General features: G+C 43.2%; 1 protein-coding gene across 1 annotated transcript; it reads right to left on the bottom strand.

Annotated features, from left to right (window-relative positions):
- Nucleotides 1-671: 671 nt before the first annotated feature.
- LOC311148824 (protein inscuteable homolog) lies at nucleotides 672-23,745 on the bottom strand (the record flags this gene model as incomplete). Its single annotated transcript, XM_084185819.1, has 11 exons — nucleotides 672-1,794; nucleotides 2,663-2,739; nucleotides 3,686-3,841; nucleotides 4,703-4,769; nucleotides 5,089-5,267; nucleotides 5,509-5,680; nucleotides 8,997-9,122; nucleotides 19,720-19,833; nucleotides 21,126-21,249; nucleotides 21,352-21,404; nucleotides 23,401-23,745. 11 exons carry the CDS (start codon nucleotides 23,743-23,745, stop codon nucleotides 1,666-1,668), a joined length of 1,542 nt encoding a protein of 513 aa, XP_084041945.1. The 3' UTR covers nucleotides 672-1,665.
- Nucleotides 23,746-24,018: the final 273 nt, after the last annotated feature.

The following is a 24,018-nucleotide window of genomic DNA, read 5'->3' as shown; positions in this document are numbered from 1 at the left end:
AGCCTTGATTGTTTCCACGCTGGGCCACAGCAAAGAGTCGGAGCTGAGCCTGTGCCCTAAGGTGAAATGAGGCAACAGACACAGAGAGAAAGGCCTCAATTGTCTCTCCAAGGACAGGAAAAGGTTGAGAGAACTTTCATCAAACACATGACAATACAAAGCGTGCAGCTCTCTCCACTACCATAATACTGTACTAGTGGAGGAATGGTGCATGTCCCCATGGTTCTGAAGCATCCATGACCTGATAGTTCAAAGCCACTAGTGGACCTTTGGACCCACTCCGTCTCTCTCTCTGAGCCTCGGACAAAGGCTTTGTTCATCCCCCACCATCTTTGTTGGTGATAAAGGAAGAAACTGGAGCATTGCTCCTTGGAGATGTACTGTATGTCAGGCATTGTAGCAGCTCTCGTGAGAGAAGCATGGCTACGGACCTTGGGCCCTCATTAGGCCTTATGAAGGGACACAAGGCATCATTGATTATTGAACAGTAATCTCCTCTGACGTGGTCTCGCTGTGATGAGCCAAGTTCTACCTTTGGTGTGGCATGATGCTCTTGTTTTCGCTCAGTTTTCTCTGGTCACATTTAGCACAGCAGTGAAGCCTAGTTCCACTGGGGTCCCTTTCTGAATGGATACTTGTCTTGACAGTGACAAAAAACACAACATTCCATTATAAGATATGCTTCCCTTTATTACAGTATATGCATGCCATACATTATAATAGTAATTTATTTTAAAAAATCAAAAACTATAGTTTCACCAAGAAATTGTGGTTTAGAACCCATTTATGTTTCTTTGTAGCAAATACAATGTTTGAGATCCAAGGCGAGAAATACAGATACAATATTATAGATTTCAAAGCACTTTGTTTCCAGGTAAACCTCCTTTAGTAGTCGCATTCCGCTCACAACAGCCACTAAAATCAGTAACCTATTTTATTACGTCCCCTGAACTAGAGAGTGAAATTAGATAATGTAATCAAATACCTTGAAAATACTGTATGTTCCACCAACAACTCATTAAACAGATTATTATCCGAAAGTAACAGAGCACAATATCATTTTGTAATATTTTAACAACCCATTAAATTGGCAGCTGACACAAAATAATGTAAAATAGTAAGTGAAATCTTTGACAAACTGACTGACCAAAAATGACTAAGGAACTGACCAACAAGCTGTTCATTTCCAACACCGACAGTGTTAGGAGCCTAACACTTTTTAAAAGGCTCTTGATTCATTATTAGTCACTTTTTACATTTCCAACACCCACTGATTAATTTTTTATTGATGAATGGTGGTCACATGTACACTGTGGATGTTAAAAAAACGCTAAGGAGATTTTGCTATGAGATGAGTTACAACCAATTGATACCATTTCGTGAATGCTGCCATCATGTACATGTCCCCGAATTTCGCTGTTTTGTACTTCGAGAATGGCAGTTCTGTAATTACTAACGGCAATTCCGTTTATGCTCAGATTCTTGGGTATACACTCAATGCGTGCTTTGGGGTATAGGGACTGATTTCAGCAACCCTTCCTTTGTCTTGTATGCTTTTAAGTCTCAGGCTGGAACAAAAGCCTGCAGAGTGAGTGGTCACTGAGACTCCTCCAGTGTCTGTGCACCCAACCCTTCCGCTCTGAATAGTCCTATAAAGCTCTCTTCTCATACAAAGCTCTCTTCCATGTTGGAGCACAGCAGGAAAGAGTCCACCAGTCTGGGCTTGATCAGCTGCTGATGGTCGGCGGCCTCGATGCTGTCTGGACACCCCGCCGCCAGCCTCCTCAGGGCAGCCTGCAGAGCACAGGGAGAGGGATGGATCAGTGAAGACACTCAACACCTATTCAAACGACTGCACTGTAGCGTATGACGTAGCACGGCACTGAATAAATCAATATTGATCACTATACAGTATATATAGATCAATATAGACTACAGATCTAGATTTGCTGATTATCAGATATAAGTACTTCAGCTACTTGTTGATGGGTTGAGGATTGACTGACACTGTGCAGTGCATGACTGCTTCAGTATTCTGTGTTACAACTGAGAGGGAGCATGGCGGTATGAAACAAGACTACAGTTCCACTCCAGCAGGGAAATGCCAAATATTTACATATTAGTTAACTAAATGTTTTCTGAAAGCCAACCCTCTTTGAAGGCTGGTTCAACACCTACAAAATCTCTGTTTAACCCCTGGCAATAGTGATAAAAAATAATCCTATTAAATTTACATGAGTACAACAAGCAGTGTAAAAAAGTGAAGGAGAGAGCCCTTATGTGCAAGATCCGTCCAGCAGTATTAATTAAGCCTCTGACTCTTTTACACAGACCTAGAGCCCTTTTATCTAGCCCGTGATCTGGCCTTGTCAATTAAGATCAGGCTGTCTGAATGATAAAGGATGAACAGGAATATGTATGATATGTGCATGTTTAAACATACCCTGCTTCATTACATAGTGGGATCTCCTTATGATGAGAAGACTGGTTCAGATGCAAGGACTGCCGTGTCTTTCAACTTTGCCCCATGGACATAAACCTCTCATTAATTAATTCTAAGTTATTAGACACACTTATGCACTAGAAAAAGTGTAGCACATGTGTATGGGAAATATATACGATGCACATTCACACATACAAACACTTGTTTAAATATACCTACCAGACATGCAACCAGTACAGAGTCGCTGTTGTTCCTCTCCGCTGGTGAGCGACACAGTTCGATTAGTCGAGGGACAGCTGGAGAAATGGAAGACAATGGTTAGTTTGGAAATTGTGTTGTTGATTGACCTACACAAAGTTCCTATCATAGGAGGCTGGCTCATAACAATGTCTGGAATGGAGTTAAATTTACATTTTAGCAGACGCTCTTATCCAGTGCAAATATTTATTTTTATTTTTCATACTGGCCCCCCGTGGGAATCGAACCCACAACCCTGGCGTTGCAAACGCCATGCTCTACCAACTGAGCTACATCCCTGCCGGCCATTCCCTCCCCTACCCTGGACGATGCTGGGCCAATTGTGCGCCGCCCCATGGGTCTCCCGGTCGCGGCCGGCTACGACAGAGCCTGGATACGAACCAGGATCTCTAGTGGCACAGCTAGCACTGCGATGCAGTGCCTTTGACCACTGCGCTACTCGGGTATCAAACAGATGGAAACAATGTGTTTGCTACCATTTATTCTGTTCCAGCCATTACTATGAGCCTGTCCTCCCCAATTAATGTGCCACCAACCTCCTGTGGTTACTATGACTACTGTGATTAAGAGAGTAAAAAAGGCTTGAAAGGGAAGAATTTCCTCAGGTCAAATCAGTCCCTATATGAATAGATTTCCACCCCAGAGTGAACTTCTACTGAGAGTTGGACACACATGCATTCATCACACCAAAATGCTGTTTAAGATAACGTTTTACAGCGTTATACTTCAAAGAAAGGTCATCCTAGTCGAAATCTTGAATGCAACTCAGAAGAGACAGGATACTGAGGAAGTGGTCTAAATGCTATAAGCTTAGGTAGCAGAGAAGCTGACGGCCTATGGAGTAGGGGGAAGTTGCCCCTAGACACTGATCTTGGGTCAGTTTAGCATTTCCCCCACTAATGGTTAGGATTTGGATTTGGGGAGGGGAAACTGATCCTAGATCTGTACCTATGAAAAACTTAACCCCAGAGCGAGGGCCTCTACCTTGCAGCTGGATGGCTGTTTGGGCTACGTCCGGGTCTCTGCTCAGACGGGCCAGTGTGACAGCGGCTTTCTGCTGGACCCGCTCGCACGCGGCGCCCTCCGATGGACTAGAGGACGACGGCTTCTCACCCAGCAGCTGGAGCAGTCTCTCAACACCTAGCAGACACACAACACACAGACAGACAGAGGACGTAGACAACAACACACAGACAGACAGACAGACAGACAGACAGACAGACAGACAGACAGACAGACAGACAGACAGACAGACAGAGGACGTAGACAACAACACACAGACAGACAGAGGACGTAGACACAACACACAGACAGACAGAGGACGTAGACACAACACACAGACAGACAGAGGATGTAGACACAACATACAGACAGACAGAGGACGTAGACACAACACACAGACAGACAGAGGACGTAGACACAACACACAGACAGACAGAGGACGTAGACACAACACACAGATAGAGGACGTAGACACAACACACAGATAGAGGACGTAGACACAACACACAGATAGAGGACGTAGACACAACACACAGACAGACAGAGGACGAAGACAACAACACACAGACAGACAGAGGACGTAGACAACAACACACAGACAGACAGAGGACGAGAGAAAAAAGACAAAACAAACACGGAGTCAGGGACTTAATACACAACATCAACAAGAAAGAGTCAGGGGACAGAGACTAAGAGGGTTGAAGAAACAGGCAACATAGCAGAAATGTGGGTTTACGTTGCCATCTTGAGGATTATAACAGAATTGCAATAACATGTTTTTTCTCTGTAGCTGTCCTGTGTGATTGTCATCTCTGTCATCTCCCTCCTTTGATATTAATCAATTTCTTCATCATGACCAGTAAATACATATGTGTGGAGATGTTAATCGTGATGTTAGCCTCATTCACATACATCAAAAACTGGTTAAAAAAAAAAGAAAAAAAAGAAATTACTAAAATGACTAAAATTTAAAAAATTTAAAAACAGGTTTTTGCGTACCCTTCTCATGCAGGACTTCAGGTGCAGACTGCTCCAAAACAGAGAGGTTTGCCAAGATGGTAACCACCTAAAAAGACCACAGTCAACAGGGCATACCAGAGATTTGACAACGCTCAACACATTTTAGCACGCCTCCTGGTAAAATATGACAGTGCTGGGCATGAATTACTCAAACTCTACTTTGAATTATGGTAAATCTGTTTTTATGGAATGTCCTCTTAGGAAATTAGGAAGATATGGCGGGCGTGTTTGCATGAAGGTGTTTACATATGTAACAGGGTAGGTCCCCTCCCTCTCCCGACCTCAAACTTTGCACTCATGAGCGCAGCATTTTAACCAATCACTCTACCGGATCTAAATTATTTATAGATCAGCGTGTCCTCTACCTGGTCTTTAGAGTAGGGAGTATCCACTCTCTGGCGGTCTTTGCATGCCTGGAGGAGGATGTGGATGGTGTTGAGCTGGAGGAGGATCTCACAGGCCATGCTGTCGAAGAATGTGATGTTGGCAAGGGCAGCAGACGCCAGGAGGAAGACCTCACCACAGGAGGCACTCGCGCACAACTCTTGAGGAAACAAACACACACACATTTATCTTCAAAAATCACCTGGACCTCATGGACTTTACATTCATAGCTCCACCTTTTCGAGTGGTTACATTTCCGCAGCCCCCATCCCAAAACTAAGTGAAGGAGCTGCCGTTCTCTTGTTTTTCGTATATTAAACAGTGGGCCTTTAAAGTGTTTCAGAATGAACACACTGATCTAGCCATATCAAAGCCCTGCAGTGCAGCAGCCATGCACTCACTGATGAGAGCAGTGACAATGTCCTCCATGCTCTCCAGGAAGCTGCCCAAGTGCTGGGTGGAGGTGTGGTGGGGCGAGGTGATCTGGGCCACCACCGCCGCCGCCTCTGCCCTCGCCGCCTCAGCACTGTTCTCATCGGTCAGGATGTCCGCCAGGCACAGGATCCCATCCACCTATAAGAGGGGTGATGCATACGCATTAACACGCAATGACAAGCACATCCTGTTACATCGAATCGTCTCATACTAGACATAAGGATAACAAGACAACGTAGCAGCTGGTTTAATGGCATCAAACTTTATCTGAGGGAATTCAGAACGTAACACATTCCACACACACACACACACACACACACATTAGCCTTAGACCCACATATTGTATATGCTGTGGTCAACTCTTCTATGGTTGTCAAGCCCTACATACATTATTTTGTATGACAACGAACAGAGGCGAGTTGGTGAAAGCACAAACACACTGGACCACCAGGCTACACACACACACACACACACAGTACAACACACACAAGTCCATTTGGAATTCATTGAAGAAGTCCAAAATAAAAAGGACAACCATATACAGTATATGATGTAACAAGCCCCGAGCATCTCATTGGCTTGACAGCCGCCTTTGATTCATCAAATAATCGCTCTATAGTAGGTTCTATTTTTAGGCGTCCAGCCAGATAGTTAAGTGTCCAGGTCAACCCTGGTTAAGTGTTCGGGGTCAACCCTGGTTAAGTGTCCTGGGGTGCAACCCTGGTTAAGTGTCCGGGGCCAACCCGGGTGAGACTTAGTAGCTCTGCCCATAAAGCCATCACGATTAAACGACACCACTCCAATTTTACGGCCATCTCCCTCTGGGACTGGAGTTGCTTTTATGGGCTGAGGGCTCTCAGATCTCGCCTGCCGTTTCCCCAACACGTGCACATCAGGTTTGGGGGAATGTGATTCACGTGTCTCTCAAAATTGTCACCTCGTTGGTGCAGACCCAATGTCTTTAATTGTCTCCTAATATATTTAAGTGAAACAGGAGTAATCCAATAAAAGCTGTTTTTATGACGTTAGAAAAAGCGCTGGGCTTTGCGATTTTATAATTAGTCACGATGGGAGAAAAAGTGTGGATCTTCACCCGCCCCACCGCTTTTATCGGACTTCTGATTGGACATTGTTTAAGATGGCCAAGGAGTGTGGGTGGATGTGCATGTGCTGTGATGTGCATGTGTTGGGGAGAGGTTGTTTGGGGGTAGGCAAACTAAAATACACACATAACATGTTTCTGTGTACATGCAGAGGTGTGAGAGAGCGAGAGAGAGAGAGCGAGAGAGCGAGAGAGCGAGAGAGAGAGAGAGAGAGAGAGAGAGAGAGAGAGAGAGAGAGAGAGAGAGAGAGAGAGAGAGAGAGAGAGAGAGAGAGAGAGAGAGAGAGAGAGAGAGAGAGAGAGAGAGAGTAAACCCAAGGAAGTTGAGTAGAGTGATAAGTGTGCCTATACAGTGAACCTTTTCATCCATGTTTGGAAATAAAATATTTATCCACACTGTGGCAATGTTGCACAGACAAAACTCTGGTGCACTCCCCACTACTATAATATACAGTACCTTTGAGACCTTGCATCTTTGAGCAGTAGTGCCGGTGACCCTGCATATACAGTATTAGTGCCCAAATATACCGTGGAATAAAACGAAACCTTTTATTAATATTAGCAAAAGATTTTACCTAAAAACAAATAACCTGTATAACTTTACCTTTTGAAGGATTTGACCGTCAAGTCTGTAATGGAAGTGACCAGTTTTACAATACAGAGCACCCAAACAGAAAAACGTTGCAATAATTGTCACTTTTTGCTTTTCTGGCTCACTGTGAAAAGAAGTCTACAAACTTTCAGCGTGAGTAGAATTGTTTCGAGTGAGCTCATACAAACTATCCATCCTAGACACACCTGTCAGAGTCATTTCCTGAAGACCATCACTATGAGCTTGACGATAGGACAACTCTGTATTTCTGTCTCCTAAAACATCACCAGTGTGCCGGCACGGCCCATTGACGAGGAACAATCCACTCTTCCGTCCTCCTCCCACTCCCGTCCCTCTCCCCGAAATATGCTGCACTGAGATAACTTCTCATTCATATTTTGCCCCCCGGTCTACTCCGGATGTCTTCCAAAATGTTTAATAATCGTGTGGAAGAAGACACTTACTTGACTTGACTCATACAAGTTTTGTATCCTAATAATAATAACATATGTCTACCTACTTTTTGAAAGGGGTATATAGCATATAATAACTTTATACCAAAGTTAAGCTACTCAAATATCATGTACTGTAGGACACTTTTTGTCAATGTGCATTTTGTTTTCAGAGTGCAGTAGACACGACCATAGAGGTTCAACTTCATCACGCTCGTACTGTTTTAACCACATGCCCCAAAAGAAATAAACAAACAGTTTCCAACCAATGAGACACAAGGAGTGAATCCTCCCCTTTCCGCCATCACTCGGCAACTGCGACAGATGTGGTTGTCGCGGCTGAGCGATGGCTCGTGTCCGGTTCGTAGCATCCACTTCCGCGACAGTTCCCCCCGGAGGATCTAATCTGGAACCCACTGTCATGCCTATGTTGTCTGGCGTTTCTACACCTGACTGCCTCCGTTCTCCAAGCTTCTCTTTGAGCAGACACAGATGCCGGTGTGGCGTCATTAATCAGTGAATGGGGTTGTATTTGTCTTTCATGGGTGCCATTGGGTAGAGGTGCTTTGTGTTTTTTGTTTATTCTCAAAAGAAGAAACAAAAACACACTGAAAAGATTCTGTTTATATAGGCCTACTGAGGCACAAGAACTTGCAGGCGTGCACACTACGCACTCAAACACACACACCATACTCTCTTAACAACCTCAAATTCTTGCTTGCAGAGCAAATTGAAATGCAAGGTTACATCAATCAGCCTGCAAGGAGACCATGGCCAGCAGTGAAACAAACACTACTTTTTACAGTATCCTTGAGCTCCTGCTCAGAGCTTGAAGTGGCCAAGTCTCTCGCTAATCTCATTGTTAGCATTTTTTCACCTGTGCTTGTGAGGCCTACAGCCCCAGTGTAGTAGTTGAGCATTTATACCTGCCCACTGGAAGACTAAACATCTCGCACCAAAGCTCTCACTCCAGCAGACCAATGGAATGATGACTGTCTGTCTATCTGTCTGCTGGTCTGTCTGTCTGTCTTCTGCTGCTCATTAGTAAATGAGTTTTAGTGTATGGTTGTATGGTTATACGGTTATATGGTTTTATGGTTGTATGAGTGTGTCAGTTTGTATCTGCATCCAGATTTTTCTGTGAAAATCTGTTTGTTTGTGTATCAGACACCAGTAGTACCTCCACCCAGCACCTGGCAGCTTTCTGGAGAGCAGGACATAATGCCACTGCCCTCATCGGTGACTACCAACCTCTGAATGTGTGTGTGTGCGCTAGTGTCTACGCATATAAACGCTGCACTACACTACCTTCTCCAGCTGGTTGATGCCCTCCTCCACGCAACATATTGAAGCCACCGCCCTCAGGGCGTGTGCGTAGAGGTCGCTGAAGCAGTCCTGCCGGCAGATCTTAAACAGAGCCACCACAGCACCCTCCTGTGGACAGACAAAAAAGACAACACCATTAGCATCAGCATTCACATTAGCATTGCAGACAATGCTCAGTGCTTAATAAGCTAGCCTGAGCTTATGTCAAATTGATAGCCCTTCAAGCCAAACAGACTGTGCTAACTCAAACCTTCCAATAGCCAAAAGTGCCCAATAGACTTGCCAACAATGGACTATCCAACCAGGCCGAATAGTTCAGCCAACAGTGCACAGTAGGCTTACCAACCTGACAGGCTAGCCAATGACTCACGTTAACGCTAAGGTCGATATCCGCGCCCACACAATAAAAACATCCCCATAAAAATCTGTCAGTTTAAGATAGATATATCTGTTTTTGCAATGGATGAGTCTCAATCCGGCTATGTAACACTTCCGCATCTGCGGTGAAAGGTGACAGAGCTAGAGCGGTGTTTGTCAGACCATGAGACATCCAGAAAATCGGTCTTCTCACAAAAACGTCTGTAGCGTCCAAACGGTTTGGCCTACAAACTATTATGACCATTTTGCTCTACGACTCCCACAAGCGTCTTGGGACTCGTCTGCAGTTGGTACAGCCGATCTGCCAACTTTTGTTTGTAGCGTCCAAACAGTTTGGGCTACACACTAATATGTGTAAAAGTGAGACTCAGGCCTGCTATTCATAGCAGACTTCGAAAAGACATTTGATAAAGTACGACTGGGGTTTATATATAAATACCTGGAGCATTTCAATTTTGGAGAATCTCTTATAAAATGGGTCAAAATCATGTATAGTAACCCTAGGTGTAAATTAGTAAATAATGGCTATTTCTCCGAAAGTTTTAAACTGTTAAGAGGAGTGAAACAAGGTTGTCCACTATCGGCATATCTATTTATTGTGGCCATCGAGATGTTAGCTATTAAAATCAGATCCAATAATAATTTCAGAGGATTAGAAATCCAGGGCTTAAAAACAAAGGTGTCATTGTACGCTGATGATTCATGTTTTCTTTTAAATCCACAACTAGAATCCTTCCACAGCCTCATAGAGGATCTAGATACATTTTCTAACCTCTCTGGATTACAACCACATTATGACAAATGTACTATATTACGTATTGGATCGCAAAAAAATACAATTTTTACATTACCATATAGTTTACCAACAAAATGGTCTGATGTTGATGTGGATATACTCGGAATACATATCCCAAAGGAAATAAATGATCTCACTTCAATACATTTTAATAGAAAGTTAGCAAAAATAGATAAGATCTTACTACCATGGAAAGGTAAATACCTGTCAATTTGTGGAAAAATCACACTGATTAACTCTTTTGTATTATCCCAGCTTACCTATTTGCTTATGGTCCTGCCTACGCCTAGCAAACAGTTTTTTAAATTATATGAGAAAAAAAGATTCAATTTTATTTGGAACGGCAAGCCAGACAAAATTAAAAGGGCCTATTTATATAATGAATATGAATTCGGAGGACAGAAATGATTAAATATTAAAGCATTAGACCTATCACTAAAAGCTTCAGTCATACAAAAGTTATACTTAAATCCGAAGTGGATCTCAAGCAAATTAGTAAGATTGTCTCACCCAATGTTCAAGAATGGCCTTTTTCCCTTTATTCAGATTACAACAACTCATTTTCAGTTATTTGAAAAGGAAATCATCTCCCAAATATCACTATTTCTAAAACAAGTCATAGAAAGTTGGTTGCAATTTCAATTGAATCCTCCAGAAACTCCAGAACAAATAATGCAACAAATATTGTGGTTAAATTCAAATATACTAATTGACAAAAAAACTTTTTTTTTGACAGAATGTTTAAAAAAGGTATAATCTTCGTAAATGATATCATCGGTATGTCGCACATGCAGCTAACAAAAACATATGGAAATGTCTGCTCTACCCAAAATTACAACCAAATAATTGCAGCCTTACCGCAAAAGTGGAAGAGGAAAGTGGAAGGGGGAGAAAGTAAGGAACTTGTCTGTCGGCCTTGCATTAAAGAACATAATTGGTTAAGGAAAACTGTGATAAATAAAAAAGTATATCAGTTTCACTTAAGGACCAAAGGATTGACAGCCGTCCCATATAGATTGTAAAATAGTTGGGAAGAGATTTTTGACGTACCGATCCCATGGCATAGTGTTTATGAACTGACACGCAAAACGACACCGGATTCAAAGATTAGAATCTTTCAATTTTAATTATTATATAAAATTCTTGCTACCAATAGAATGTTATTTATATGGGGGATACAATCTTCCCAGCTCTGCAGATTTTGCTGTGAAGAGACAGAATCATTAGATCATTTGTTTTGGTTCTGTCCATTTGTAGCTTGTTTTTGGACACAGGTCCAGGAATGGCTAACGGATTGCAATATTTACCTGGAGCTAACTTTGCAGATAGCATTACTGGGTGATCTGAAAAGTCATAGTCAATCGATCAATAATATAATAATAGTTTTAGCAAAAATGTTTACTTTTAATTCACAATCTGTAGATGCAATGAGAATAGAAAGGTTCAGAACTTTTGTAAAACATCACAGTACGGTTGAAATATATATGGCAAATAGAAATCCTATATGGATGGTGTTAAGAGATAGATGGGAGGTATTGAATGGAGTTGAAGGATGGGACTAATAACAAATAACAACAAATAATAACAAGATAATTAATAATGTAAGCATACTGTGTCCATAATAAGTATATAGGTTGTATGTTGGGAGCTTTTGGGAAAGAGCACAGTTAGAAAGATATGGCATATAGAAGCAAACCGGATGGACATCAAGCAAATGATCGGAGAGGTTGAGAGTAGAAGAAGTTCAGGAGCAAAAACAAATAAAATATAATTATTGTAAAATTGACTGTGTCCATAAGGTGTAGATAGTAAGTATAGGCTGGAAGTAGAGGCCTGGGCATTGTTGTTCACTAATTTACCCCAAGTAGGGAAAGGATGGCGGGGTTGAAAAGTAATAAAGGGGAGTGGGGAGAACAAGTATTTGATACACTGCCGATTTTGCAGGTTTTCGTACTTAAAAAGCATGTAGAGGTCTGTAATTTTTATCATAGGTACACTTCAACTGTGAGAGACGGAATCTAAAACAAAAATCCAGAAAATCACATTGTAGGACTTTTAAGTAATTAATTTGCATTTTATTGCATGACATAAGTATTTGATCACCTACCAACCAGTAAGAATTCCGGCTTTCACAGACCTGTTCGTTTTTCTTTAAGAAGCCCTCCTGTTCTCCACTCATTACCTGTATTAACTGCACCTGTTTGAACTCGTTACCTGTATAAAAGACACCTGTCCACACACTCAATCAAACAGACTCCAACCTCTCCACAATGGCCAAGACCAGAGAGCTGTGTAAGGACATCAGGGATAAAATTGTAGACCTGCACAAGGCTGGGATGGGCTACAGGACAATAGGCAAGCAGCTTGGTGAGAAGGCAACAACTGTTGGCGCAATTATTAGAAAATGGAAGAAGTTCAAGATGACGGTCAATCGGTCTGGGGCTCCATGCAAGATCTCACCTCGTGGGGCATCAATGATCATGAGGAAGGTGCGGGATCAGCCCAGAACTACACGGCAGGACCTGGTCAATGACCTGAAGAGAGCTGGGACCACAGTCTCAAAGAAAACCATTAGTAACACACTACGCCGTCATGGATTAAAATCCTGCAGCGCACGCAAGGTCCCCCTGCTCAAGCCAGCGCATGTCCAGGCCCATCTGAAGTATGCCAATGACCATCTGGATGATCCAGAGGAGGAATGGGAGAAGGTCATGTGGTCTGATGAGACAAAAATAGAGCTTTTTGGTCTAAACTCCACTCGCCATGTTTGGAGGAAGAAGAAGGATGAGTACAACCCCAAGAATACCATCCCAACCGTGAAGCATGGAGGTGGAAACATCATTCTTTGGGGATGCTTTTCTGCAAAGGGGACAGGACGACTGCACCGTATTGAGGGGAGGATGGATGGGGCCATGTATCGCGAGATCTTGGCCAACAACCTCCTTCCCTCAGTAAGAGCATTGAAGATGGGTCGTGGCTGGGTCTTCCAGCATGACAATGACCCGAAACACACAGCCAGGGCAACTAAGGAGTGGCTCCGTAAGAAGCATCTCAAGGTCCTGGAGTGGCCTAGCCAGTCTCCAGACCTGAACCCAATAGAAAATCTTTGGAGGGAGCTGAAAGTCTGTATTGCCCAGCGACAGCCCCGAAACCTGAAGGATCTGGAGGTCTGTATGGAGGAGTGGGCCAAAATCCCTGCTGCAGTGTGTGCAAACCTGGTCAAGACCTACAGGAAACATATGATCTCTGTAATTGCAAACAAAGGTTTCTGTACCAAATATTAAGTTCTGCTTTTCTGATGTATCAAATACTTATGTCATGCAATAAAATGCAAATTAATTACTTAAAAATCATACAATGTGATTTTCTGGATTTTTGTTTTAGATCCCGTCTCTCACAGTTGAAGTGTACCTATGATAAAAAATTACAGACCTCTACATGCTTTGTAAGTAGGAAAACCTGCAAAATCGGCAGTGTATCAAATACTTGTTCTCCCCACTGTATATATTTCCTCACTATGAGGTTGGAATAATATTGTGAAACTGTAAAAAAAATATATATGATAATGCCCTAGTGTAAGAGCTGTTTAAAAAAGACTGCCTGAAATGTCAGCCTGTTTTGGTAGGGTTGAGTTTTGGCCTTCCTGGTGACATCACCCGGCGGTAAATTATTTAATAGACCAACAAGAAAGAATCTCTCTGCCAATAACAGCTCGTTTTCAGTTTCCCCCTCCTCACTCAGACCCCTCCCAGACAGTCCTAGCAGAATTCATGCTTGAGAAATGTATCTTTGCTAAGAAGCTATTTTTGACCATATTTTGAAAATATATCTCACAGCGGTTTAAATGGTACAATGATTCTCTACAAAAATGACTGCTTGTTTTGTCACATAAACTGACATTAGGCTAACGATTCGAATTTTAGCAACCAGAAAATGATGCAATTTCTGCATAGTGCACCTTTAATAGTGTCTTGATTAATACACTTGTTAATCATTATTCTCTTGTGAAGTTCTGAGCACAAGGGTTTGATATGCTACCCTTAATGGTTGTTTATCTCTTTTGCAATGCAGATTAGGGTAAAGGGAAATTCCACGGCACATACAGCACAAAACGTCATTCTGTTTCCAATCTTTGCATCTGCAAAAAGTCCTTCAAGTAAATGTGTTTTTGTAAAATGTACTGTGGAAATTGTTAAAAGTAGTCCTTGTGCATAGAGTTGTATGGTTTGTTTAACTTTACAATCATAGATTTTTGTCTGGCATACATTTTAAAGTGAGAAATCTGAGTCTCAGCATCACTCTTAACGTGGAATTGCCCTAAACAAACATAAGCAGTCCGTAGTGTCCATATTCGGTAATTTCCTCTTGCAAAACCACTTGCTGACAGAATTCTATTCCCAATGGAGATTGATAGAATGACCTGCAAGAAAAGGTCCTGTAACTACCACCATTATTCTAATAAGACCCATTATAGGAGCTGCTGGTACGTCACATGCACAGATAGTGCCACAGCCAAGCCTGGAGTGGCTAATCGTCCTGCCCCCTACCCTAACTGCTCTTCCCTGCTCTGCCCACGCAATACAGTCCCTAGAAGACCAAAGCATCATCCCTTTTAGCCAATCCCTGAGCAGTATTCTTCATTACATTTTTCAACCATTCTAAAGCCCCAAAACAAGTTATTATTTTCAATCTCATGGAGGAGTCCTGTTATGCTTTCATAATTTTTCTTTGACGCAGGTGTTGTTAGCCATCGCAGGTTAGCTATTTTTACTTAATTTAATTGAACCTTTATTTGACCAGGAAGTCCCTTGAGATAAATAATATATTTTTTTGAGGAGACTGGTAACTGGTACTGTTACAGTAAAATAGAAATGACAAAGGTAGAAAGGAGGTGCTTTAAATCAAATGAAATGTTATTCGTCACACTCTTCGTAAACAACAGGTGTGGACTAACAGTGAAATGTTTATTTTTTGCTAATTTATTAAAAATAAAAAAGTGATTGGTTGGGCCACTCAATGACGTTCAGAGACTTGTCACGAAGCCACTCCTGCGTTTCCTTGGCTGTGTGCTTAGGGTCATTGTCCTGTTGGAAGGTGAACCTTCGCCCCAGTCTGAAGTCTTGAGCACCCTGGAGCAGGTTTTCATTAAGGATCTCTCTCTACTGTTCATCTTTCCCTTGATCCTGACTAGTCTCCCAGTCCCTGCCATTGAAAAACATCCCCACAGCATGATGCTGCCACCACCATGCTTCACCGTAGGTATGGTGCCAGGTTTCCTCCAGACGTGACGCTTGGCATTCAGGCAGATAATCTTGTTTCTCATGGTCTGGGAGTCCTTTAGGTGCCTTTTGGCAAACCAAGCGGGCTGTCATGTGCCTTTTACTGAGGAGTGGCTTCCGTCTGGCCACTCTACCATAAAGGCCTGATTGGTGGAGTGCTGCAGAGATGGTTGTCCTTCTGGAAGGTTCTCCCATCTCCACAGAGGAACTCTGGAGCTGTGTCAGAGTGACAATCGGGTTCTTGGTCACCTCCTTGACCAAGGCCCTTCTCCCCTGATTGCGCAGTTTGGCCGGGCAGCCAGCTCTAGAAAGAGTCTTGGTGGTTCCAAACTTCTTCCATTTAAGAATGATGGAGACCACTGTGTTCTTGGGAACCTTCAATGCTGCAGATATTTTTTGATGCCCTTCCCCAGATGTGTGCCTCGACCTTATGGCTTGGTTTTTGCTCTGACATGCACTGTCAACTGTGGGACCTTATATAGACAGGCGTGTGCCTTTCCAAATCATGTCCAATCAATTGAATTTACCACAGGTGGACTCCAATCAAGTTGTAGAAACATCTCAAGGATGATCAATGGAAACAGGATCCACCTGTGCTCAATTTCGAGTCTCATAGCAAATGGTCTGATTACTTATGTAAATAATGTATTTCTGCTTTTTATTTGTAATAAATGTGCAACGTTTCTAAAAACCTGTTTTCGCTTTGTCATTATGGGGTATTGTGTGTAGATTGATGAGCACATTTTTTTATTTAATCCATTTTAGAATAAGGCTGTAATGTAACAAAATGTGGAAAAAGTCAAGGGGTCTGAATGTAAAAAGAAGAAAATGTATGAAATAAAAAATGATTAAATACATTATTAGGCCAATTTGAAATATTTCACATGTATCCTAACATTTTTTATGTGTGCACAATTATTAGGCAGGTCAGTATTTTGACCATATCATCATTATTATGCATTATTATGCATATTTCCCAACTCCAAGCTGTATAAACTGGATTGCTTATTGGATTTAAGCATATCAGGTGATGTGTATTTGTGTAATGAGGGTGGGTGTGGCCTAAGGAGATCAACACCCTATATCAAGGTGTGCATAATTATTAGGCAGCTTCTTTTCTTCAGGCAAAATGGGCCAAAAAATTAATTTAACTGACTCTGAAAAGTCAAAAATTTTAAAAAGTATTTGAGGGATGCAGCACTCTTGAAATTGCTAAGATATTGGGGCGTGATCACAGAACCATCAAACGTTTTGTTGCAAATAGTCAACAGGGTTGCAAGAACCTTGTTGAGAAGAAAAGATGCAAATTAACTGCCAAAGATTTTAGAAGAATCAAACGTGACGCTACCAGGAAGCCATTATCCTCCAGTGCTGTCATATTCCAGAACTGCAACCTACCTGGAGTGCCCAGAAGTACAAGGTGTTCAGTGCTCAGAGACATGTCCATGGTAAGGAAGGCTGAAATCCGACCACCACTGAACAAGACACATAAGTTGAAACGTCAAGACTGGGCCAAGAAATATCTGAAGACAGATTTCTTAAAGGTTTTATGGACGGATGAGATGAGTGACTCTTGACGGACCAGATGGATGGGCCCGTGGCTGGATCAGTAACGGGCACAGAGCTCCACTTCGACTCAGACGCCAGCAAGGTGGAGGTGGGGTACTGGTATGGGCTGGTATTATTAAAGATGAGCTAGTTGGACCTTTTCAGGTTGAAGATGGACTCAAACTCAACTCTCAAACCTACTGCCAGTTTTTAGATGACACTTTCTTCAAGCAGTGGTACAGGAACAAGTCTGCATCTTTCAAGAAGACCATGATTTTTATGCAGGACAATGCTCCATCGCATGCATCGAAGTACTCCACTGCGTGACTAGCAAGTAAAGGCTTTAAAGATGAAAGAATAATGACATGGCCCCCTTCCTCACCTGACCTAAACTCTATTGAGAACTTGTGGTCCCTTCTTAAACGGTCAATTTATGGTGAAGGAAAACAGTACACCTCTCTGACCAGTGTCTGGGAGGCTGTGGTTGCTGCTGCACAAAAAGTTGATCATCAACAGATCACGAAACTGACAGACTCCATGGATGGAAGGCTTATGACTGTTATTGAAAAGAAGGGTGGCTATATTGGTCACAGATTTTTTTTTAAATGTCAGAAATGTTTATTTGTAAATTTTGAGTTGTTTGTTTATTATTCTCACTTTCTCTCTGCTACCGCACGGCAAGCGGTACCAGAGCGCCAAGTCTAGGTCCAAAAGGCTTCTTAACAGCTTCTACCCCCAAGCCATAAGACTCCTAAACAGCTAATCATGGCTACCCAGACTATTTGCATTGTCCCCCCCCACCCCATCCCCTCTTTAACGCTGCTGCTACTCTGTTTATTATCTATGCATAGTCACTTTAGCTCTACCCACATGTATGTACATATTACCTCAATAACCGGTGCCCCCGCACATCGACTCTGTACCGGTACCCCCTGTATAAAGTATAGCCTCCCTACTGTTATTTTATTTTACTGCTGCTCTTTAATTATTTTAATTTTTTATTTAACAAATTTTTTCTTAAAACTGCATTATTGGTTAAGGGCTTGTAAGTAAGCATTTCACTGTAAGGTCTACACCTATTGTATTCGGCGGGTGTGGCAAATAAAATTTGATTTGATTTGATAGTGATGAGCTTTGTGGGCACTATCATGATGAATGCTGAGCTGTAGTCAATGTACAGCATTCTCATATAGGTGTTCCTTTTGTCCAGGTGGGAAATGGCAGTGTGGAGTGCGATTTAGATTGCGTCATCTGTGGATCTGTTGGGGCGGTATGCGAACCCAATTGCGATCCAATTACGATCTTGTCTCATCGCTGCAACTCCCCAACAGGCTCAGGAGAGGCGAAGGTTGAGCCATGCGTCCCCCGAAACATGCCAAAATGCGCTTCTTAACACCCACTTAACCCGGAAGCCAGCCGCACCAATGTGTCGGAGGAAACACGTCCAACGTCAGCCTGCAGGCGCCCGGCCCGCCACAATGAGTCGCTAGAGCGCGATTAGCCAAGTAAAGCCCCCCCGGCCAAACCCTCCCCTAACCCGGACGACGCTGGGCCAATTGTGTGCCACCCTGTGGGACTCCCTGTCACGGTCGGTTGTGACACAGCCTGGGATCGAACCCGGGTGATGGCACTGCCGATGGTCTGTAGTGACGCCTCAAGCACTGCGATGCAGTGCCTCAGACCACTGCGCCATTCGGGAGGCCCGATTTCTTAACCAACCACCCTCTCACAATAGAGAGAAACAGAGAGAGAGATAGAGTGAGAGAGAGAGAGAGAGAGCAAGAGAGAGAGAGAGAGAGAGAGAGCGAGCGAGAGAGAGAGAGAGCGAGAGAGAGAGACAGCAAGAGAGAGGGAGAGAGAGAGAGAGAGAGAGAGAGGGAGAGAGAGAGCGAGAGAGAGTGAGAGAGAGAGAGAGAGAGAGGGAGAGAGAGCGAGAGAGAGAGAGATGCTGTACGAGGAAGGTTGAGGGGAGTGATAGGTAAAACAGAGGCAGGCAGTCTGTGTGATCAATGCCCAGTCCTAATGGGAAATGACACTATTGATCTCATCTGGCAACAAGGAAGGTATGCATGTGTGTTTATGTGTGTGTGTATGTGTGTGTATGTGTGTGTGTGTTAAGTTTATGGGCTGAGTCTCCCACCCGGAAGAGTCTTATCAAGAGCATCCTGGAAGCATCTGGTTGGCTAAAGACCACAGGGACATAGTGTCTGGCCTGTCCCCTCTAATGACCACAGGGACATAGTGTCTGGCCTGTCCCCTCTTATCTCTTAGAGCATATGACTCTGTAGCTATAGAGATTTACTATATATGTATAGTATGGTGGGTGGGTGGTAGGTGGGCAGGACTGATTGCCCAATCCCAAACCGATCCTTAGCTCCTTTCCGATCTGCAAGGAAGAGTGAACAGGGATTTACAGGGGCCCAGGGATCTGTTTGGGATTTGGCCAATGGTTCATGTGGAGGTATGGGGAAGTGGATGGCGAGAGAGATGAATATGGGGATGTTATATATATAATTCCAACCCCCGTCCCTGCAGGAGGCCTTTTGCATTTTGGTAGGTCGTCATTGTAAATAAGAATTTGTTCTTAACTGACTTTCCCAGTTAAATAAAGGTTACATTTTAAAATTAAAAAAATGTAGCAGGGAGCGTCATCCTACGTGTATCCAGACAGAGTGGTGTGTCTGTCTGAGGGGGTGTGTCTCACCTTGGCGATGATTCTGCAGAGCTGCAGGCCGTCCTGGGTGAGGGAGAGCAGGTTGCTGATGGCACTGCTGATGGTGTACACACTGTCTGATGACTCAATCTGCCTGATCAGGATCTGGAGAGGACCGGGACACACACACACACACACACACACAAGAGCCATGACAAAACCACTGAGATACCATTGAGACATCTCTTTTCAGAAAGGGAAGCAGCAAGCGAAATTTCAATGAAAGGAGGAAGTTTTGAAGTTATACGATATAGAAGTTCAATATTAGAACTAATTAATGACTCTATTGTGGATATTTAAACTGAGCATAATTTAATTATCAAAATATCGTTACATTTTCTATTGAACTCAATATGCAATTCGTTATTACCAGTTCATCAGTGGTGGAAAAAAGACCCAATTGTTATACGTGAGTAAAAGTAAACATACCTTAATAGAAAATGACTCAAGTAAAAGTGAAAGTCACCCAGTAAAATAATACTTGAGTAAAAGTCTAAAAGTATTTGGTTTTAAATATACTTAAGTATCAAAAGTAAATGTAATTGCTAAAATATACTTAAGTATCAAAAGTAAAAGTATAAATAATTTCAAATTCCTTATATTAAGCAAACCTAATGGCACAATTTTCTTGTTTTTAAAATGTAGGGATATCCAGGGGAACACTCCAACACTCAGACATAAGCATTGTTTAGTGAGGCCGTCAGATAAGAGGCAGTAGGGATGACCAGGGATGTTCTCTTGATAAGTGCGTGAATTGGACCATTTTCCTGTCCTGCTAAGCATTCAAAATGTAACAAGTACTTTTGGGTGTCAAGGAAAATGTATGGAGCAAAAAGTATATTATTTTCGTTAGGAACGCAGTGGAGTAAAAGTAAAAGTTGTTCAAAACATAAATAGTAAAGTAAAGTACAGATACCCCAAAAAACGACTTAAGTAGTACTTTAAAGTATTTCTACTTAAGTACTTTACACCACTGCAGTTCATACTGCAGTTCATACTGTTGTGATCATTTAAATAGAGTAGAAAGTCTAATGAAATCTCTATTTGTTTTCATTAGTCTAAACCAACGATACAGGAATGATGTAATCACCTATTATAGTGGCTATATTAAACTGGGCAAATGTTTACCTTTGAACTCACCCTTCCTGAACTGTGCTAATTTGTTTTTAGTATAACAATACAACATGTAGACTTACAGGCTGCTCAGGAATGGGTTTGATTGTGGACTGTGTGTGTGTATGAGTGTGTGTGTGTGTGTGTGTGTATGAGTGTGTGTGTGTGTGTGTGTGTGCGTCTATCAAACACATCAAGAATGAGTAAGGCTACAGCCACACTCAGATGCATGAACACGGTGCATAATTATGACTAAAAAAGAGAGTGTGGTCAAAGCCTCATACCTGGATCTCATTGGCCAGGGCCATGTCAATCATGTGGCTGAACGAATCGCTGACATCAGTGAGAATCTCGTTAATGGCCTCCCTCATGGACTTTAGGAAGAATTCGTCCTCAGTATGAAGGCATCTGTAGAAGAAACGGTTTTGATAAACCATGAACATAAACACTTATTGAGCTACTGTATTCAAATGTGTGTGACATTATTCAAGTTTTGTATGAATGTTTTACCTCTCTGTTATGGTGGTCAGCTCCATGCACTTCTCAAGCAAAGACTTCTCATACTGCACTCAAAGAGGAGAGACACACATTTCAAGTTACAATGAGACAAACATTAGACACACACAGACAGCAGAACACCCACACAAAGCAGAAAACAATGCCATTCTCCAGTTAGTGGTCATCCCTTTATGTACACACAGAGAACTGCACAAAATGTCCTGTGGTATGAGCAGCTATATGTAACAGAAGCAGAACTTTCACAGCATCATTTTAAAATGGATAAAGTGAGTACTCCGTATAATAAGGCGCAACTGTGATTCCACTTGACGGGAAACCTGCACGAACTGCTGAAGGGAGAGGCTCATCAGAGGCAGCTAATGTCTTCAACAGCACGTCCAAGATGGAACCAGACAGGTGGCTCTCAGAGACTCATTTTCATATTATTTTAGTCTGAATTTTGCTCTTGGCATGAATAGCTTATGTGACCAATAATAGACACTATTTACATGCGGCCAATGTTCAAATGTTACAGCAGAGAAGTAGCTAAAAACTCCTTATAGTTGGAATCCGTTGTGGTGAAACGGTCACGTCCGTTTACGATATTACAACAACAAAGATGTTACTTCAAACAACTAATATTACAACAACAAAGATGTTACTTCAAACAACTAATATTATAACAACAAAGATGTTACTTCAAACAATTAATATTACAACTTTTTTGTTACTTCAAACAACTAACCGTTTTTCCCCCTCTGACATCATTGCACATGCAAACAGCAGAGTATGTTCTACGGTTTATTACTTTGCTGGATGCTCATTTCATCCTTTTCAAAACAAAACAATAGCAAATGTGCCTGGGGCAACCAGTGGCACTGTTTCATCTTTGGCGGATCTCAGCAAAAAATAAGGAAGAGTCTATCTTCTAGAGCCTAGGCTATTTTCCTATCCAGTCTCAATAACATTGAAACCGAAAATCCTGACTCCTGTCTCGCATAAAAATTCCTAACTTTATTCTGTAATCCATAGGTTGCATTATCAAAGCACGTCTTTCGCCTATGCATGTCAAATACAGCTATAACATTTCCCCCACTTCTCTGCACTGTCTCGTACTGCTGCCCATATGAGAGTTTCAGTAGAGAAACTTTTGTTTGACTGCTGTTATAAAGTTTGTATGATTTGACAACGCTATACTCGGGGTGCGCTCTGTGTCGAGATAGCCTCCTGCTGAAATGTGCTGAATTAATTAACAATGTAATTAGCGATCAAAGATAGTTACTCTATTATTACTAAATATCAGTTTAATTTGCCCTGAAATCTTGACATAGTTGCGCAGCCAAGCCAACAATGTGACGCAGTGCTCCTCTTATTTAACCCTGGCATAGTGATGATATATTGGTTTTGAACTGCTTTAAATTGGCACTCCAGATTTTTGCAGTATTTCCAGGGACTCTCTTGATAAATTTGAATTATTCCCGGTATTGAAACGTGGTAGATTTTCAGGAAAATATTAATCCCTACTCTGCATGCCCACTCAGCCCAGTCAACCTCTCTCTCCATCCTCCGCCCTCCCACCCAGACCAGTCCACCTCTTCCTCCATCCTCCGCCCTCCCACCCAGACCAGGCCACCTCTCCCTCCATCCTCCGCCCTCCCACCCAGACCAGTCCACCTCTCCCTCCATCCTCCGCCCTCCCACCCAGACCAGTCCACCTCTCCCTCCATCCTCCGCCCTCCCACCCAGACCAGTCCACCTCTCCCTCCATCCTCCGCCCTCCCACCCAGACCAGTCCACCTCTCCCTCCATCCTCCGCCCTCCAACCCAGACCAGTCCACCTCTCCCTCCATCCTCCGCCCTCCCACCCAGACCAGTCCACCTCTTCCTCCATCCTCCGCCCTCCCACCCAGACCAGTCCACCTCTCTCTCCATCCTCTGCCCTCCCACCCAGACCAGTCCACCTCTTCCTCCATCCTCCGCCCTCCCACCCAGACCAGTCCACCTCTCCCTCCATCCTCCGCCCTCCAACCCAAACCAGTCCACCTCTCCCTCCATTCTTACCTTCTGCATCTCCGAGGGGGTGTTGCGGGCGGCGCTATACTCGTGCACCAGCGAGCGCACGTGGCAGTTGGCCCGGACGGCCGTGCTGTGGACCCGCTGCCAGCGGCCCTTCTCCAGCCGCTGGAACATCTTGCCCAGCTCCGTGCTGACCACCAGCGCCCGCCGCAGCAGCGTCTGCAGGTTGTCGCGGGCCACATGGTCCCCCGTGGCCACGATGAGCTCGCCCTGGGCATCCTCCTCCACGCCAATGGCCTTGGCCTGCAGAACACACATGCACTCCACCTCCGTCATGTGACGCAGGTCCTCCATCCAGCGCTGCACCGAGTCCACCTGGAGCGAGTGCATCCTGCTGCACATACCCACACACGTGCGTACAGATACACACATACACATGCACATACACACACATGATACAGTACACACACACACACAGGTAAGATGAGTTTAGAACATGTACATTTACTTTGGGTGGTCATAACAGAGATGACAGCATTGAGACATATTTGTAACTTGTCCCAATATCGCTACTCTAATGAAACAAGCAAACTGGAATATCCTCACACGGGCCGATACGGTTCGAATCCAGGTGTTTTTGTTTTCTAACCTTTAGCCTAACCA

This window comes from Coregonus lavaretus (assembly GCF_964263955.1).
Source record: "Coregonus lavaretus genome assembly, chromosome: 21".
NCBI lineage: Eukaryota > Metazoa > Chordata > Actinopteri > Salmoniformes > Salmonidae > Coregonus > Coregonus lavaretus.
Note: the sequence above shows the minus strand (reverse complement) of the source record. Positions and strands in the feature narration are given on the sequence as shown.